Source organism: Aethina tumida, chromosome 2 (assembly GCF_024364675.1).
Source record: "Aethina tumida isolate Nest 87 chromosome 2, icAetTumi1.1, whole genome shotgun sequence".
Lineage (NCBI taxonomy): Eukaryota > Metazoa > Arthropoda > Insecta > Coleoptera > Nitidulidae > Aethina > Aethina tumida.
In genome coordinates this window covers 32,636,842-32,656,992 of record NC_065436.1, presented here as the reverse complement: position 1 = coordinate 32,656,992, position 20,151 = coordinate 32,636,842, and the positions used below count along the sequence as shown (strand labels likewise).

At 33.1% G+C, this 20,151-nt stretch overlaps 2 protein-coding genes across 2 annotated transcripts in view; both read left to right on the top strand.

Annotated features, from left to right (window-relative positions):
* Nucleotides 1-20,151, top strand: part of LOC109603133 (caskin-2) — a 198,887-nt gene that overhangs the window by 116,149 nt on the left and 62,587 nt on the right. The gene's annotated exons all lie outside the window — the stretch shown is intronic.
* LOC109603128 (polyadenylate-binding protein 2-like) lies at nucleotides 2,218-3,215 on the top strand. Its single transcript, XM_020019586.2, has one exon. The coding sequence runs from the start codon at nucleotides 2,568-2,570 to the stop codon at nucleotides 3,213-3,215; it is 648 nt and encodes a 215-aa protein (XP_019875145.2). The 5' UTR covers nucleotides 2,218-2,567.

Here is a 20,151-nt window from a genome sequence, read left to right as displayed (position 1 = left end):
AAAAGAAGGTTATGGTTACTGTTTGGTGGTCTGACGCCGGTGTAATCCATTACTATTTCCTGATTCCTGAAGTGAAATAATTGCGGCAGTGAAATACTGTCAACAAATCGACGAAATACACCAGAAATTACAGCCTATGCATTCGGCATTGTTCAACAGAAAAGGCAAATTCTTCTTCGTCACAATGCTCGCCTATATGTCGCACAACTATCATTGCGGAAAAACTGGGGTACGAAAGTCTGCCTAATCCGCCATACTCACCAAACCTTTTGCCAACTGATTATCATTTTTTCAAACAGTTCGACAACCTGTTACACGAGAACTGCTTCAAAAACCAAATTGATGCACAAACGTCTTCAACGACTTCTTCACTACCAGAACCCTAGAAGATCTATTCCATCGGTTCTCATTGTCAAAAATATTGACTCAAATTGTTCTTATTTCGATTAATAAAGACTTATTCAAGCTGAGATTTGGGCATTTTATAAGTCTAAAAAACTTTCTTGACAACCTAATAAAAAAGTAAAATCCTGCTTCACCCACTTAAATTAAAATAAACAAGCAATAAATCCTACAAGAACATCATTTTCCAAAGTGAAAACAAGACAGGAAGAATGTTCTGTTGCTGATACTTAATGAAACACGTGGAATGCCAAAAACATTCATGGCACTCGCCATCATTATCCCAAACCTAAACCCAAACAGATCATCAATTACCGCATTTTGGTGCAGCATCTCAATTAGTAGCGTGGTTTTAAAAATAAAAATGAAGCCATTAGTCCTTGCTTAGTTTTCTGAATAATTAATTAATAAACATCCATTATAATGCATTAGTGCTTTCTCCATTTCGAGTTTTGTTTGGATATCGAGCAACGCAACCGAACTATACCTGCATAATTAACGTTGAGGCATTGTACTGGCGAGGCGTGGCATTATAATACATTCCGAGATTTTGGCAAGACGCAACATTAATTGAAGCATCACGCGTAATTAGTCGTGCGCACAGAACGAATCCATCTTTTTTGACATACCTAGAGGAATTTACGTTTTGGCAATTGTTCCAGGCGGCGCCCGAATTAATTAAAACAACGAATCTTTTATTCCCCCCGAACGAAATTAGTGTCGGGACGCCGGCAGTGTCGCAGATGATGCGAATATCCGACCATAACTTGTGCGCCCGTACCTAATTTAGTGGAGGGACTGTCGTCCTTTTTAAGGACACTCGGAACAAGCAAATTTCAACGAATCCCGGGCAATTGTCCCTTTTGAAGTGCCCCATATTCGGCTGGATTACACGTAATAAATGCTCCGGTTTTTGCCGGTGGTGATGAATATTTTTATATGTACTCAAAGCCGGGAACAGGGCTTGAAATTAAATTGTTTTGTTTGTGCTAGTGGGGGGAAGTTAAAAGTTAAATCTACACTTGAGAAATTGCCCCGGGTGAACAACTTATAATACATGCACGCGTTCGTTAGAAAGCCCGTTGTAAATAATTTTAAGGCGGCAGGATTTAATCGGATTAATCTAAAATACTTTGCTGAAATCGTAACATTTTGAAATTAAAGTTAAAGCCTATTGACTTTGTAAATCAACTTTATTACTTACAGTTATATTTAGGGCTTAATTTCTTGTTACATGCTGTGCCAATATTTTTATACAGCTTTAAATCGTAAAAATATTGAAAAATCAAATCTTTCTTTAACATTGAATATCATTAAAAAAAATAAATCATCATTTCAATTTAAAATAATAATTTTAATTTCTTGAGTGCAATATTTAAATTTTAATAATTTTTTTTTTTTTTTAATTAAATTGGTTATTTTTATGTTTTTAACTTAATATTTTAAATTTTATATTTTTAAAATAATAATTTAAATTTTCTTTGTTTATAAAATATAATAATAATAAATTTTTTTATTATATTTATAATTCATTAATCTTAATTTTTAATTTTTTTAAAATTTAAAGTCAATCAATTTAAACCTTCAAAATTTGAAAAATGTATATTTAAAAATATTTAAACCTTTTTTAAAACTTTGTAAATGTTGAAAATCATTTAAAAATTTATATAGTTTTAAGGAATATGAAAATAGTAGAAAATTATGAAGAATGTAAAAATGATATTAATGAGAATTTATTGTTTTGAATGGTGTTCAAAATATTAGAGAGAAGTTAAGAAGAGCATATGGATGTTAAAAATGTTAAAAACGGTACTTTTGGGTTTCTTCAAATGCTGTAAAAAAATTTAAAAACATCAGAAATTAAATTTTAATCTAATTTTTAAATTTAAAATAATAATTTTGTTTATTTTAATAGGATGTTTATAATTTTAAGCTTAATATTTCAAATTTTAAATATTTAACCTAACAATTTTATTTTAATTTTTAATTTAATCGAGGTAAATACGCAAGGTATTGTGTAATAATTTAAATTTATGATTTTGGATTATCTTAACCTACAGTGAAATTTGCGAATGCACCTGCAACACACACGTCATACCTGGCGTTGCATATAAAACCAAAAGGCAAACGGGGTAGTAGGTGTCAGACAAACAGTCAACTACAACATGTCTACTGCCAACACTTGCCTTGATAACAGCACCGAAAAAATGAGTGAAAATGAAATCAATGTCTCGAACAACATCTCCTCGCCCCCTGGTGAACAAGAGAACGTGTCGGTCAACTCAGACGACAGTGAATTGGAAGAGATGAAGGCCAGAGTGAAAGAGATGGAGGACGAATCAGAGAAGCTGAGACAGCTACAAGCTGAAATCGACAGACAGATGCAGCTGGACAGTCCACCGCACTACAACCTTACCGTCTCCCTCGAGGAGAAGATGGAGGCGGACAATCGTAGCGTGTACGTGGGAAACGTCGATTACGGCACCACCCCGCAGGAGCTGACCAAGCATTTCCAGGGTTGCGGTATCATTAACCGTGTCAAGATTCAGCACAACAAGTACGATGGGAAGCCGAAGGGCTTCGCCTACATCGAATTCGGACATACGGATTCGGTGCGTCTGGCCATGGCCATGGACGAGTCCTTGTTGAGGGGACGTCAGATTAAGGTGATGCCGAAGAGGACCAACCGTCCCGGCATTTCCACCACTCATCGTGCACCTAGAGGAAGGAACTTTTTCAGAGGAAGAGGAGGCAGGGGACGAGGTTCCAGAGGATTCAAAAGACCTGGACGTGGATTTTATAATCCGTATTAATTTTATTGATTGTATAAAAATGAAAACAATAAAGAAAATGAAGTACTGAAAATTTTTTGTTAATTTAAAAATCCAATTTTGCTAAAAACGTAAACTAAAGGAAGAAATTAAAGTTAAGTAATCTGCGCCAATTTTTACTTTATAGTCCTGTAAAATCCTTGCATTTCGGGCGGAGGCATAATGCAACCTGGGTCCTGTCCCCTATTTTATTAATCTTAATCTAAATCGCCCCCTTAATTTATACAGGTCTCTTCTAAAGAATATCTTTAATTACTCCAAATAATGAATGAGGCATGGTATTTTTACTGGCCCTAAAAAGAGATTTCTACAGTGGTCTAAATACAATTATGATTTTTTCTCAAAGTTAGAGCAGTAACGGGACAATCTATTTAGAAGAAGTATTAAAACAACTGTGCGTTTGGAACGGCATTTTCCAACGTTGAAATTCTATTCCGGCGCAGCGTCGCCGTGTCCCTTAAATTCCGGTGTAATTGTTTAATTAAATCGACGACTTTCCTTCCTCGTAATAAAATTTTCATGAATTCGCGTCGTGAAAACGTCGACCGCGCTTCCTGCACGTACTCACCCACGAAAATGATGCACGACGCCCGAGATATTTTAATATTTATTCAAATCGTCGACCGAGTGAACGCAGAATTCTAAATAGGCCACACATATACACCGAGACGTTGATGTTTAGCGATCCTGATTAAAAAAATGAAACACACCAAGCACATAATTTTTTAGTGCGTTCTAATTAAAACGGCTCCTCCTTTATCTTGGCGTTGTGCACTTGAGGAAGCGGAAAAGCGCTTTTTTGCGCCGTGCTTCGAGTGGCCCGGAGTGCGGGACTTCAAAGCCACAAAGACGAACAAAAGAAGATAGAAAAATAAGTGGATCTCGAGCACGGACCCCGAATGTTATGAGTGGGTCGAAATAAACTCGGCCCGGGGCGTTCCAGATATGATTCCGGTATATAAAAATAAATAACGGCAATAATGCACCGCCACTCCGGGAATAAAAATAGCCGGACGGTCTGACTGCGGGGAAAAAACCACAAACTGATCCGCTTGTTTATACGGTGTACGGATTTGTTGTGTTATTAAAAATTGTACGTTGGGTCGGCGAAGGTATGTTGGTTAGATCACTACGAAATCCACGGAATTTTATTGAACCTGTTTGTCGACGAAACTGTACTGGGAATGTTGCATTTTTAAGTCACGTTCATATTTTATTGTTACAAGTCTTCTGGTGGGATATTTGAGGCGACGACAACATTTACGAATCAGAAATTTGAAACGCCGTAATGATGTGTACATAATACCTACAATTTTCCATTCGTCACATAAAACCTACCGGTATGGTCAAACTAATTGTTGTTTATTACATTTTATGTCACTGCTGTTTACGTATTTCTCGGTGGAATCGCTCTAATCACGATACATGTAATAAGTACACACTCGTGTAATAAAGAACAACCCTAAAATTAGCATAAGCTCCGTTACATGCCAAACGGACGTCATTGTTTGTAATATCTAATAGCACAACGCGGTAGTCAACAATGGATTTTACAGTCCACCAAGTAACCTTTCGAGTCGTTTTGGAATAATAATGCAGATTATGCAGACGGACCCGTCACATGTCGAAACTGTCCGTGGCAGCCCTGCACGAAAACGAAATGCTAATGGCTAATCTAATTCATGTAAGGCTCCAACAATAAAACTGTACATTATATGCAAATGTCATTTGGCTAACACAATCACTCATATTTCTGCAATGTCCGCCATGAATATGCCTTCAATGTCAATGGTCGGAAGGGAGTGGCCCGTAAATGGACTAACACCGAGAGTCTACTCTCCGAATAAAGACCCAGATGGATGGTAATGAAAAAAACTCATGCCAGCTTTAATGCAACGAATTTATTCAATAGGTGTGGACTACTGAAAAATTGATGTTGGTATGGCGTGCGACGACGTAGGTTAGCATGCGAACGGTTAGACCCCTAATAAAGTGAAATGTGCCCCTTAATGTTCTTTAAATAATAGGCAATCACGGTGAAGTCTGGAAGTTTAGGAAATTCGTACGATGATAGATCTGCACGGTCATTTTCAGATACTTTAGAAACGATGATTTGCTACGAAGATTGATGCGGGTAACGTTCTTAATGTGGTAATTTAGTTTTGTTTTGTTTCTCTCGTAAAGCGGCCTTTTAAAATTGTTTTACGTGAACATTAGTTCAATGTGAAATTAGAATGTCGGCACAGAAGTTCTTGGATGTAAACATCTTTACTTAAATGTATGACGACATGCGCACTTCGAGTCTTTTGATGTGCGCAATTTAAATTTACTTAATTAAATAGATTTAATATATTTTGCCTAGTTTACTCAAGCAGTGAGTAAACTGTAAATACAATTTTTTGTGAAGTTTCTCCTGAGGAAAAGCCCTTAATTTTAAATTGAATTTAATTTTTTTAGAAAATCCAAATAATTTTTATACCTACAATATTCAATATAATAAATTCTTTTGCTATTTTCCACACCACTAAATATTTTTTAAAACTATTAAGCTTTTTCGATTCTATCTTCACCTCAAAAGACGTACAATGTATTATTGTAACACAAATTTTATTATATTATGTTGTATGATCTATCGATTTTCAATATTCATACAATGGAAGTAATAAGTCCAAAGGAAGTTCGTTAGAATGTAAGCGCATGGAATTCTGTGAAACATGCATTTCATCTGAGAATCTCGATAGGTTAACGACCCAATTCAATTACTACATTCTACTCAAGTTAGAAATGTGAAGACGCATTCATATAAGGAATTGCATCTCTTCGCGAGTCCCTAGGTTTTTTTTATTCCACCGACGGTTCTCGGTAACCGACAAATTTATTGCGGCTCTTTGTTTCCTCCTACCGTCAATAGTTATCAGTAGAAAGTCCCGGGTTCCGATAAGGAACACATCAAATCAGAAATATACTAGTTGCTTTTATGAATTTATAATACGACCGTAGGAAATTTACCTCTTGCAGACAATAAAAACGGCCACAACATAAAGTGTCTGCCAGGTCTGCAATGCTTTTCACATATTTCGTGTTTCTCTATACGCAACCCACGTAGTCACTCTGACAAATATCATTCGAACGAAAACGTTATACAACATAAAATAAATCTGGCATATCCGTAATAAATTGAATTTCATTCGAGACGCAATAAATAACCGAAACCTCTCTCCGACAATCTGCTGACAAACAAAAAATCTAATTACGGAAAAATTGTCTTGTGTAGGAAAGAGGGACCGCCGACAAAAGCGCAGATTGTGAAAGTGTATTTAAACGTCATTGTTTCTTTTCGGAACGGCTTAATTGAATCTCAAATTTCGTTTTCCACTGTGCGGAAACGTCGGCGTGGGAAAGTGTGAAATGAAAATCTCTCAATTGCCCAAATTAAATCCTTTTCTCTTGCAGACGGACGTCGCTAATCCGGGATGATTTTAAGCGAATTATGATCAAGTTTTAATCTAAGCGGTGTTTCCAGTTTATGTTACGTAAAGTCTTGAACGGTGAATAGGCAAGAAAATCGAACAATGCCCACGAGTAGTCTTGTGAGAAGAGTCCAGAAAAATCCCGAATAGTCGTAGTATTTTAATTTGGTGTATAACATTCAAAAATAAAAATATTCAAATAGTCTCGCATTACTATGTTTATAAATTTTGAATTACATTCAAAAATCAAAATATTACTACGATGAATGAATATTTAAATATTATTTATATGTCTGGTACAAATTACCTTTCAGTTTTGAAAAATATTGTTTTTTAATTTATTTTATTTGGAACTGTATTTATAAAATTTTGAATTGGAGTATAAAATTCAAAGTTCAAAAATAAACATACTGAAATAGTCATTTAAACGAACGAATATTTAAATATCTTTTGCTGCTTCAAATTATCTTCCAGTTTTAAAAAATATTGTCTCTTAATTTATTTTGTTTGTTCAAAAATCAAAATATTGAAATAGTCATTTAAATGAACGAATATTTAAATATTGAACAGTCAAATTACCTTCCGGTTTTTAAAAATATTGTTTCTTAATTTATTTATTTAAAAAAATTTGAATTAAAGTATAAAATACAAATATTGAAATGCTGAATATTCATTTAAATAAATGAATATTTAAATATTATTTATATATTTGCTACAAATTATCTTTCACTTATGAAAAATATTGTATCTTAATTATTTTATTTGAAACTGTATTTATAAATTTTTTAAGTAGAGGATAAAATTCAAAAATCAAAATATTGAAATAGTCATTTAAACCAATGAATATTTAAATATTATTTATATGTATGCTTCAAATTTTCTTCCAGCTTTAAAAAATATTTAATTTATATCTTAATTTATTATTATTATTATTATTATTATTATTATTATTGAAACTGTTTTTATAAAATTTTGAATTAAAGTATAAAATTCAAAGAGTAAAATACTGAAATGCACATTTAAATGAATGAATATTTAAATATTGTTTATCTGTTTGCTTCAAATTATCTTTCAGTTTTGAAAAACATTGTATCTTAATTTATTTTAATTGAAACTAGGTTTATAAATTTTTGAAGTAAAATATAAAATTCAAAAATCAAAATATTCAGTCATTTAAATGAACAAATATTTAAAATTATTTATTTGTGTGCTTTAAATTATTCTTTAGTTTTAAAAAATATTACATCATAATTTATTTTATATGAACTATTTTTATTTTTTTTTACACTATAAAATTAAAAAATAAAAATATTGAAATAATCGTTTAAATGCACGAATATTTAAATATTATTTAATATCTACCTTAAATTAAGTTTATTTATAAAGAATATTGTATCGTAATTTATTTTATTTAAAACTATATTTGTCAATTTTTGAAGAGGAGCATAAAATCTGTATTTTTTATTTTTAGTTAATTTCAAAATATTCGAATATTCTAGCCTTGAATTATTATAATTTAAATTCTTATTCACATCTAGTAATCCACTATCTAAAAAAGTTAATGTATTCCGGTTTAAAAATGAATATGATTGATTTAACAAATAGAAATTCACATTCTTCAAGATATCCTAAAGGAAAAATTTGACAATTGTTCAGAAACCGTATCAGAGAACCAAGATATTGAATTTGCCAAGTGACAAACGCTTCAATCACAAACCGACAATGAGCCAGTCCAGGCGATCAAAAGGAAATTCTTCCTGCTGCCGGGCCGGTAAATTGATTTATTGAAAGTTATAATCTTTGAGGCGTGAGTTCTCCCATTTGTCACACAATCGATACAATAAAGGCGCGTCCGTTCCCGCTCGTTCCTCATCCACGTCGCGATGTTTTTTCATAATATCCCGGTTGACAATTTCTCCTGCCTCGGCACTTTTTGAAGTGCGCCGCTTCTTACCGAAGGGAAAAATCTGTCGCAAGAGTGCGGTTGCGGGTTCTTTTTTAATAACTTACCGGCTCGTTTGGGAAAATACTGCAAGCGATATGGTAAATAATCAAGAGGGCTCCACTTTGAAAAAGCTCTTAACCTCGACGGAAAGTTCTGGATAATGTTTCCTGTTTTCCTACTTTCGGACGACTTTTATGTCATCTCGAAACTTGAATATTAGTGCCACGCACTTAGTTCCCGCCCTTATCGTCGTGTAAACAGAAATATAAAAAAGAACAAAACTTATCATATTCGAGTTGCCGAAACAACCGGCTTCCATTACTGTTCCCGCATAACAAATGATAATGACCGACACGGTACGAGCGCCAATTTGTTTTATAAACATCCAACGAAGAACTGGATGTGACATATGGGGAAATATGAAAAATCCCGAATATAACGAATATAACAACCCGAAATAACGAGATGGGGATGTGTAACTCGCAGCTGTCAGTCGCAGACAGACGCAGCGATTTTTTTCTAATGAAATGGTCGTGACTCATCTCACTCTTTTGCTTCTTGTTAAGTAGTCAGGAGTAATTCCAAAAGTACCCCCCTTATTCCTAAAAGGAGTCTTTAAGTCACAACATCATGTGATTTATTACTTTCTTATGGATGGCCTCAGTCAAAGCAATATCAGAAACAACTTGTATTCTATACTAGGAAGTTTTATTCTTTGTTTAGAGGAGTCGTATATTCAAGGTTCATTTTTGTAGAGAGTATCTTTCAGTCGAGTATTTAACATTTGGAGAAAAAGAAACTTGCTATCACACTTACTCTATTTGTCAAATCTAGCTCTGTTAGACCATTTTCTGTTTCCAAACGAAAAAATTACTTATGGTAGAAGATTTGTCTAACATATAAGGAGTTTGAGGTTGATGACTTGATTGTTTGCCATTATAAACATGTTATTGAAGAATTGAACTATTGAGGTAAAAGTGTATAATATAGAGAAATACAAATGTAATTCTTTTGATTTTTCTGATTTTCTTGGTCAGACCTCTTGGTACTGATGCTCTTGGGAACGTCCTTGTACACCAAGAAAAATCCGGCGATAGCCCAGTTTTACTATTAATCAAAGCGTTGTTTGTTCGATGCTTCGATTTAACCGTGCAGCGATCGCGTGCTTTGAGAACACAAAAACAAACGTTACCTGAGACTCCGATAACGCTAACAAGATTTACGCATTTGCCATCCGTCCCATCACACACTCGCAACGGGCATATTTTCTGTGCACCATCTGGTTCGAGTTTCACTTTCAATCGATAGAGACGGTCTACCACCCCCGCAAGTCTTACGGACCATATGCTCGGGGATAAGCACGCCTTACGTTCCGAGTTCAAAAGAAAAACCCACTGAATCGGCATTAAAACAAAAGGACCCGTCTCGAACACTCCGGCTCCTTTCAGGCCGATTCTTAATTAGGTTTCTCGTTCGTCAGCAATTCGCCTAAACGGTTCTTACGTTGGAAATTTTAATTTTTATCAATCTCTGTCGGTGGGGCTTTGAGAGATGTGTTATTGTTCTGACGGCAGCTGCGGGGTTCAAATATCACAATTCGTGATATACGGGGTGGCTCATCTAACTCATTCTTTAAAGGTTTATAGAGATGTCAAACAGAAATTTTGGTTGCAGCTGTGGACTCATGTTTTATATATTTCAATATAATTTTATTCCTTAAAAAATTGCGTGTTCTTTATTTTTAAAGGGACAAAGTTTTAGCATTTTCTTAGTTTTTGGCGTTTTTTCTCTGAGTTAATTGAAATCGATTACTATCATCTTTTGCCTATTATAATTATTTAATCAATGGTCGAAATGAAACTACGAAAAATTATAATACAACGTTACCAAGAAGTAGATAAACAAGAAGGGATGATAAAGAACCAAGTGTTTACTTTTAATTAAACGCTTAAAAAAAATACAGGACTGGTAGCTACGAAAAAATTTCTTCAAAAAACTTGAAATAAAATCGTTAACTGGGATAATTCAAATATCACATAAACAATCCAATCTTATCGACAACTGAAATTGAAGGAAATGGAACTCATTGAAATTAGTTCAAAGACTGTGGGAAGATGGTTAGTTAGTTGATGGGAGTTCATTTGACCTCCGATCTACAAGAAAAATCTAGTTTCTACTAAAAATGTGAAAGTCTGATTTTGTCTTGCTTGCAGAACAATGGGGACGAGAAATTAAATGAACTCATCACAACTATTGAAGAATTTTCAAGGAATAGAGCCTTGTGTCGTATTTCCAGAAAATGGTCGAGTCTATGTCTCGGAGATGGGAAAAAATTATAAAACAGAAAGGATATTAGAAAAAGTGCTGATTTTAAATTAAATAACACAGATTTAATCACAAATCTCTTTAAAGATTAAAGATAAGAATCTAGTTTCAAAACTGGTAAACTCTTGGGATATTTCCAGACTTACAGTAAAGGTAATAAAACCAGATGAATCCAATAATGATGCCCTTGGCACGAATTACAAAAACAAAGTAAAAAGTTAAGAACAATATTTATTTGCGCAATGAGCAACTGTATAAAACAACACGACAGTGCACTAAGAATTTTATGAATGGAATTATTTTCCCTTGGTTGTATGTCATCATGTCATAAACGCATTAAAACCGTATCAACATGTGCAACCCGATCCTGCCATTAATTGCATCCAGACCAAATAAAAATAAAAATTGCGTTGCATCTGTTAGTGGACTCTAACCCATCATAATACGTACAATCGATGGATGCAAACACACTGTGCCACGGATCTTGAAGGTCAATTAGCCAAGTCAATGTCTCTAATACGGTGTTAAAAGAAAAACTGGAAGCAATTTGTGATGGTAACGCCCATGGTATAGACGCTAAATAAAAATCAAACATATGATCACGCTATGAATAATGTACGTAATGAATTTTTAATGCAGTAATACAGGAAAACACGCCGGTTTTTTGTTAGTGACAACTTGATCGACATTCCTGCGATGCAAATGAATGTCAGAGATGGATCATGTAAAATGTGGTTGCGGTTAATTAGATCCTGCTTACCAGTTCGAGGAATTTTTAATCTTGCATTACTGTAAACATTGTGAAACCTTCTTTTTTAATTTTAACACGCATCGATCACTTTTTGTCTTTTGGACGATTACAGACAATCTTCCCCGTTCCTTTTGTCCCGCACAGACGCGGAAAAAACGGCTTTAGAAAAAAATTTGCTTTTACTCGAACATTTACGTGGCTTTGTTGACTGAGCGAAGTGAATGCGAATATAGAGGGCGAAAAAATCCTCGACCGTTGAGTACATACGTCGAGATTATTTCGAATAATCATCTTAATTCCCGGTTACTTGATATGGATCGTGGACTGGTTGCCATGAAGGAAAAGTTATCGGAAAAGACGGTGCAAACAAAGTTCGATTCCCCCAAGGCCTGCGATCGACCCTCGCAAGGACCATTGTATGCAAGTCATGTTTCTCGGGTTGGATTCTTTCAGTTTATCAGTATTGAACACCGCAGGAAATATGAGAGTCGTCCGACATGGGGGACCTATATTGAAACGGGGGGACTCCTTCGATAACCGCCACGCCCGACGCATTTCGCAAAAAATTTTTGTTAAGCCTTTCGAACGTACCGTAATGAGCGAGTAACAGCTTCTCGAGGAATTTCGCCGCGGGTTCAGCGATTCCATCCATAACCGGGGGTGGAGTGTTTTATATTTAAATTGAAAAATTAGCTCGTCGAGCTTCCGAATTGGATTCTAACCAATTTAAATCTGAAAAACCCTCGAAACTTTGGGTTGGGGGAAAATTAGTTATTGGCTTTATCAATCTCCCTCTGTCGTGTCACGTGCGTCCACCGTTTTATTATTAATTTTATCAGTGGCGTGTTAAGAACTGCGATGGGATAATTACTATAATGGAACCATCATATTCTGACCTCTCAAATGAAATTAGTTTCGGGTTTAGTGCGGCCTAGTTGCAAGCAATTAAGATAAATGTTCACCCATGGGGTAACACAATCTTATGTTTGGCGTTTTTACATTTTAGTTGTTTAATTAATATATTTCGGATCGACGATAAAAGTCTTTGTTTAGCATAAATCTTGGATTAATGGTTTCCGTTCTTTATCTCTGGAACGTTGAATATATCATTAGCATGGCTCTCACTCTCTCCGGTTAAATAACAAGAGAGGCTGGGATGGTGTATTAATGCAAATTGGCAATTTTGCAATACACCGAACTGTCGTCGATACCCTCCGCTCCGCGTTACATGCATATGTTGATTTTAATCAGTTTGCTTTATTCAAGTGATAATTATATGCCGGATCGTGTATTGTCCCTCGGAACGAGCTCGGTCTTCAATTAACTTATTTATGGAGGTGATTCGATTGGTAATTATTTTATTGTTGGGAGTAAATTGGAAACGGCATACGGGCCAAAACGTACATAGTATTGCCCTGCAATATAATCGATCGATAATCCCACAATTAAAAATTATTATTCCTCAATTTATCTTTAAATATGTCAAAAATATATTCCTACATATATAGTTTAGTATATTCAATTTAACTGAATTTTCCTCTAAAATGTTACAAAAAAATATAATTATAGTCACATGGAGAAACACTGTCTTAAGTCTCCAAAGTTCCTTAAACTTTTGACACAATTTGTGAAAGTTCTTTATTTTCTCTACAACGTTGCAAAATATGTCTGAAGTTTATTTATTTCTGGTCTTATTGATTAGAAGTTTATGTAAAACAGAAAAAGGTATTGATTTGAAATATTGAAAATTTCGGTTTCTTCTATATCTAAACTAGATTTATGGTCTCACTAAATTAATTACACATTTTGATGCTGAAAATTTTTGGCATACACCTTAACAAAGAACCATCCTATAAGGAGCCATTATTGGTACCCCCAAATTTTATACTAGGTGTTCGTTATTTACGTTTAATTTTGTGCATTTTAAAACATCAATAACTTTTCAATGGAACACTATATAAATTTTGGCATAATTAAATAAAAAATCTTTCGATTGGTGTAATGCTCTATGTATAAAATGAAAATTAATAGATATTTTACCAAAAATATGTAATATAATGTCAGATACAATGCACAATATTATCAATACACTTAGGAAAATGAGCGTTAATTTAATAACTTTATGGTAAAGTACGTTCAATTGAACCATCAATTGCTATAAAAATTATGATTTTTCATTCTCCATGAACTTCCATTGAATAAATTAGGTAATAATCCTGTATAATAAAAATATATTTTATTACATTAAAATAATTAATTTCTATTAAAATAGAATAAATAACTTCTAAATTTCATGCTACTCCGGGCACATTTTCTAGTAACTGTCACAATTAACAAATTTATGACACACTCTGTACTCTTGTTTTTTTTATTTTAAATTAAAAATGGTGAAATCCTGTGCCGATGCTGCTCTTAAAAACACCAGTCATTAAGTATGCTTAGACCATTAAGCGGACTTAATCAGTTAATTGTAAAATAAGTTCCTACCGCTGTGCGAGACAGCACAGAAAAATAGTGAAGCAGTGTTTTAAGGGAGTCCACTCGACAAATTGATGTCGCCAAAAATTTCGCACCGTGCAACTTTTTAAACGACCCTTTTACGGTCCCAAATTGCTCCGCGGAACTTTTCGCCAACTACTTTTTGATTAGTCGCCGCGTCCGACGATAAATTACTAAGTTTTTTTTTATATTTTATTTTAAATTTAATTCCGTAATTAAATTAAAGTTGATCCGAAGCTCGAACTCGCAACTACGGAACCGTCTTGCATAATTCGTTTTTGATTACGGGATAAGTTTATGTCGTCTTTAGTTTTGGGTTTTTTCATTCGTAATTAAGTTTAATTTAACGACCGTTTCGAATGGTGCGGATCGCATTTGAATTACAAATTAACATTTGATAATTCTGTCGCCGAGATCTTGACACCGATAAGGCTATTGAATGTTGGAAAACTAAATATGGAAATAATACTCGATTTACATGTTTGTATCGTTACTTTTTATTTGGTAAAATTTGGTATCTGGGGCAGACACGACCGAATTCTGCTTTTAAATATCGTGTTTTGCGGTGTGTAAATACGTTTTAAAGTATTCATTACGATTTTAACAGTTATAAGACAAAAGAACACACGAGTATTGTTTATCTACTTTTCTTAAAAATTAACAAAAGGTTCATATATGAAATTTCTAACACATGTAAACGACAAATAGAGACTAAATAAACACGTTGTTAGTTTAGAAAGAGGCAACAAAATTCTAAATGTAGCACGACATAATCTAATAAGATTAGAAAATCCCTAGATTACACAGAATAAAATAAAAACCACTTTATTAGTAAATAAAGATGTCAGACATGACTTGCACCTAATAACTAAATATAGGAAAATTTAATAGACGTAGAAATGTAAAATAATAATAACAAGAAATAACAAAATTGTAGTTTTTATAAATTATTTAACGAAGGGAAAATTGGAACGTTAGAATGTAAAATTATTTATAAGCATAATTTATTTTTTTCACGTCATAAATAATTATGCGTGTTTACGTCAATAGAAATTAAATTTATTTTTAACCAACCTAACGTAATTTGTCACATTGCCTTAAAAGCAATGCTCGCCGATTAAATGCATAATTCAGGCGCACATTTAATCATACCAATGATCAATTGACCAGAATCAGACACGATTTTACACAGTCCGATAATCAATAGTAAATGCTTAATTAATGTAGTGTTAATTTGAATTATTATAAAATAATCCGGGCATGCATATTCAGTTGGTTTTTGTGCACGTTAATTTGCATCCTTTCTAAAATATGCATTGGCAGATAACGAAAATAGCCGGAATGCCTTTTTGTCGAATTTTATGCCTTCCGTCCAACAATTGCTATTGTTTCAAGTGCAGTCGTAAAACCTAATCTGCTATTTAAGTTTTCGTTTAGAAGATGTGGATGGATTTGACAAACATGGAAACGGCAAAATGCATTATCTATGGAATTTCTTGAAACAACTGGGAAAGGCAAACAAAAATGTTTGAAGTGTTGGTTAAAGTTTGCGATTTTACATAATACAATATATAATATAAAACATAATAATAATTATAATATTGATTGTAAACACAGTTGAAGTTTCTAGGAAACAAGTAAATATTTTTAAATTATTACAGTAAAACCAAAAAACTAATGTGAAAATATAATTGATTAACAACAATAAGTGTTTTTTAGTAATTAAATAAAAAAATATTGTAAAATCTTAAAACCTCTTCAAATATTAAAATAATAACTCTGATCAAATATACAAATATATATTATTATGTTATTTATATAACATCGATTTGGCATACTCAATATCATATCAATATTGAATAGGTTTTGGTCCAGATTTTGCCACATCTTCTGTACCGTCAAAATTATTTCGATTTTTCTGGGTGTTCTCTAGACACTTTGATTGTGTATATCAGGGGTGGCCAAGCTTCTTGATAGTCTGAGCCATTCTTCAAAATTTCAAATGTTTTGCGAGCCGCAATTAAATACGTATTTAAAAAGATATTAAAAAAAAATGTTTACAGAAATTATATTCATTGAAAACATATAAATAAAAGTACAAAATATGTGTATTGAATTTAAATATTAAAAAATAAACACATATATTTCACTTCTTTTGATAATTCTGGAATAAAAAGGGTACATTTATCGAGAGTCACAAATAATTCTTTAAAAGAGCCGTAGGTATATATGTATTACATATTTTATAGGTTCTAAAATAATATTTCTGATAAGTAGTGTATTGCATTGTTTTTTAAAATATCTAGCTTAAATTATACTTACGTAATAAATACACATTGACAATGTGAAATGAATCTCTACGAGTTGGGTTGATCTTTAAATTGAACCCGATTTTCACCAACCCTGTTAAATAGTCGATCCAAAACTTTGTCCGGAATAATTTTATTATATTATTCGGAAATTTATTGTCTTATTTTTTAAAACTGATCCCTTGAAACCCGCCGTGTATGATAGTTCTCATCGTTTAGGAAATTGGATAATATCAGATGCGAGGTAATTTACGAGCTACAAAGCGGATCGAAAATTGAAACCGTACAAAACTGCCCAGGGCGGGTAAACATAAGTCTTTCGACGACGCGAGCACATCGAATTAAAAACAAAATACAAACGAACCCCTTGTCTCCGAAATTGATTCTCGCCCCATAAGTTTAAATATCGCCGCGGAAAATTTCATTGCCCCGACGCCCAGATGAGAAGAAGATCTAACACGAACCCCGGGAGTAAATCGCTCGAGAGAATTACGCCCCGATCGGATAAATTTTGCCACTATTTTGCAATATCTTTGCCAAATGAAATTTCTGTGTAATGCAGTTTGATAGAATAACATTTATCTCGTTTACGGGTGCCGGCGGCCGTTTTAAATCGGTCCCTTCAGTTTCTCACTCCTCCTCTCCGGTAAAATAACTCGCACATGCATGCAGATAGATAGATACACGTCGTCGTGTACAAGGGGAAATACGGTACATAAAACTTCGTCGATATCAAGGTACGATACGGAGGCCGTATACCTTTGCGTTATCGGCACTTCGCACGGCGGGGATTCGAACCCCGCGGCCAATAAACCGTGGAGCTCTTTAAAATTTCTTTATCATAAAAAAAAAGAACTGGATGCGCGTCCCGGAATAAGCGTGCGGGGGAACGCATGCTTTATTGTCCCCATCCACGGTTTGTTTAGCTCGGAACGATTGGACTTTTAGGGAGCAACGATTTTTAAACGGGCAGCTCCCGGAACTTGTGTTTTCCTAGCTGAAAGGAACGAATTTGGACAGGGAAACGTACACAATAACTTCGGAATCGTTTGCGTTTTATTTGCGGGTTTTAATCGATGTTTAATGGGAACGTCAACAAACATTCGCAGCTGTTTGTTAGTTTCATGTATTTCAACATCAGGGAGATTTTGTTATAAAAGCCATTATTAACATTAACGTCGATACAAAAATTCTTTTGTAAATAAAATTTTATACAATTTATGTAATGTGTAAATTAAGTAATGTAAAAAGTAGTGTGTTTTTTGATAATCCTGTATAATTAAAATTTTAACAACTATTTTATTAACAAAATGTCACTTCGAAAACTTTTGTGTACATAAAATTCTATAAAATTTATGAAATATATGAATGAAATAATGTAAGAAGAAAAGTAGTAGTACATTTCTGAAAGCCCCGTATAATCAAAACCTTAGCATAAATGTTTTTTACGAGATTTTGATATGAAAAACTTTTTTTACATAAAATTTCATAAAATTTATGAATGAATATGAATTTAATAATACAAGTAAAAAGTAGTACATTGACAACCCTGTATAATTAAAATCTTATCATAAAGGTTTTTTACAAATTTTGTTATATCTATTTTATTAACATTAAAATGTCGATTCAAAAACTCTTTTATACATAAACTTTCATAAAAATTGTGTAATGTAAAAATGAAGTAGTGCAGGAAAAAATATTGTACATTTTTGATAACCCTGTATAATTAATGTTATTTACAATTTTTTTTATAAAAGCATATTTTACTAATATGCAAATGTGGCTTCAAAAACTATGTTATAACAGCTGTTTTATTAACATTAAAACGTCTCTTCAAAAATTTTGTACATCTAATTTTATAGAATTTATATTTACATTATTCTTTTGACACCCCCGTATAATTTTAAACCTTAACATAAATGTTTCTTATAATATTCTGTTAATATAGCTATTTTATTATCATTAAAACGTCGCTTATAACCATTAACGTTTTATTATTATTATCGACGTAGAAAAGATTGAATGATTGAGAAACAAACAATTTTTTTTTCAACTTTTACATTTCTGATGACAATGGAGTCTAAAAAATAGTTGCACCGTAAAATTGATTTAAATTGAAAAAAACCTTTGTTCAATGTCTTATTTTGTTTAAATGTTGGAACGCTGCGTAACTTCAATTAAAAGTGTCCTTTTGACCGAGGCTAATTAATTGCGATTTTATATATTTGTCTGACCTAATGAGTTTAGATTAGATAATACGGCCATTAATTTTTATACAAACATGGAGATTTATTATAAAACTTAATTAATTTATCACCGTCTTAGCTAACATTATTTACGTCGAATTAAATTAAATAAAAAAAAATAGAAATTTCGGTTATAAAGATTTCCTGGGCTGTTGATTTAGGTCATTACTCTTCTTGAGTTTGACGGTGGTGAAGAAACTCGTTTTTGCCTCGGCAATTTGGTCTGTAAAGTTTCACACGGTGACATTATCAACTTAATGCATATTTTAACATGATTCGATTATTCATGCAGATCGTTCGCATTTATTATGCCATCAGCTCAATACTAACCCATTTCAACTAATTAAACTAGCGAATACCATCGAGAATAACTGTGATTCCTCTTCGGTATTTATTTCCTAGAAGACTTCCAGACTTGACGTGTATGCAAATCATTTCGTTAATGGAATGACATAAAGTAGCCAGCCCTTTGAGCAAATTGTTTTTTTCTTTATGGCTTTTTACTTTTTTGACCTTTTCCATGACAGCGTTCGAAGGTCGAACACACAAAGTACGTCTCCCCGGTCGGGACGACCTTGCTTGTGCGTTCCATTATTGTTTGTTGTTGAAAAATTATACGTAACTCTAGTAGGGTTAATATTTTTACGACCAACAGGCGACTATTAAGCTTATTTACGGCCCAAGAACGTGACAAAATATAATAACTCGTTTCTTTAGGAAAGGCAAAGCGCAGCGCTCTGACGCTACACGGTTATTACAAAGGATACCCTGGAAATAGATTTGTTGATAATGGAGTGCGGTTGACGAATAGCCACAATGCATAAATTTTAAACCCCAAATGTGATCTACGGTTATTTAATTTAGGTAGATAAAGCTATAATTTTTTACTTTAGAGACATTATGTGAAAACTTCAAACTAGATGGATCTGTAGACTGTTTTTAAATTCAATGAAGAAATTGGTTTTACCTAGAATAACGTAATATTTAGAAAGCAGTAATTATTTTCGAGCTTCGATTTTTTTTAGTCCATAATTAGGCCATAAACATCCCAAAATTTACTTTTTAAATTATATCAGAAAACTGTCTTTACATAGAGTTATTTAATATGTAAAAAACATATTATTTTTGTGCCCAAAATTTTTGTTTTTTGGTCATAATTAATCCATAAAGAGCCCCAATTTCTTGTGGTGTGGAAACTTCAGATTCGTCAGATACAACTGATTAAACTAAATCATTTTTGAGTTCAAAATTTTTATTTTTGGATCATAATTACCCCATAAAGAACCTTAATGTCTTGTGGTGTGGAAACTTCAGATTCGTTAAATTAGAAAACTGTTACTTTAACATCCATTATTTTTCTGTCCAATTTCATT

Bases quoted from the DNA above. Each gene is read 5' to 3' on its own strand.
- LOC109603128 (XM_020019586.2), top strand. From the start codon at position 2,568: ATGTCTACTGCCAACACTTGCCTTGATAACAGCACCGAAAAAATGAGT.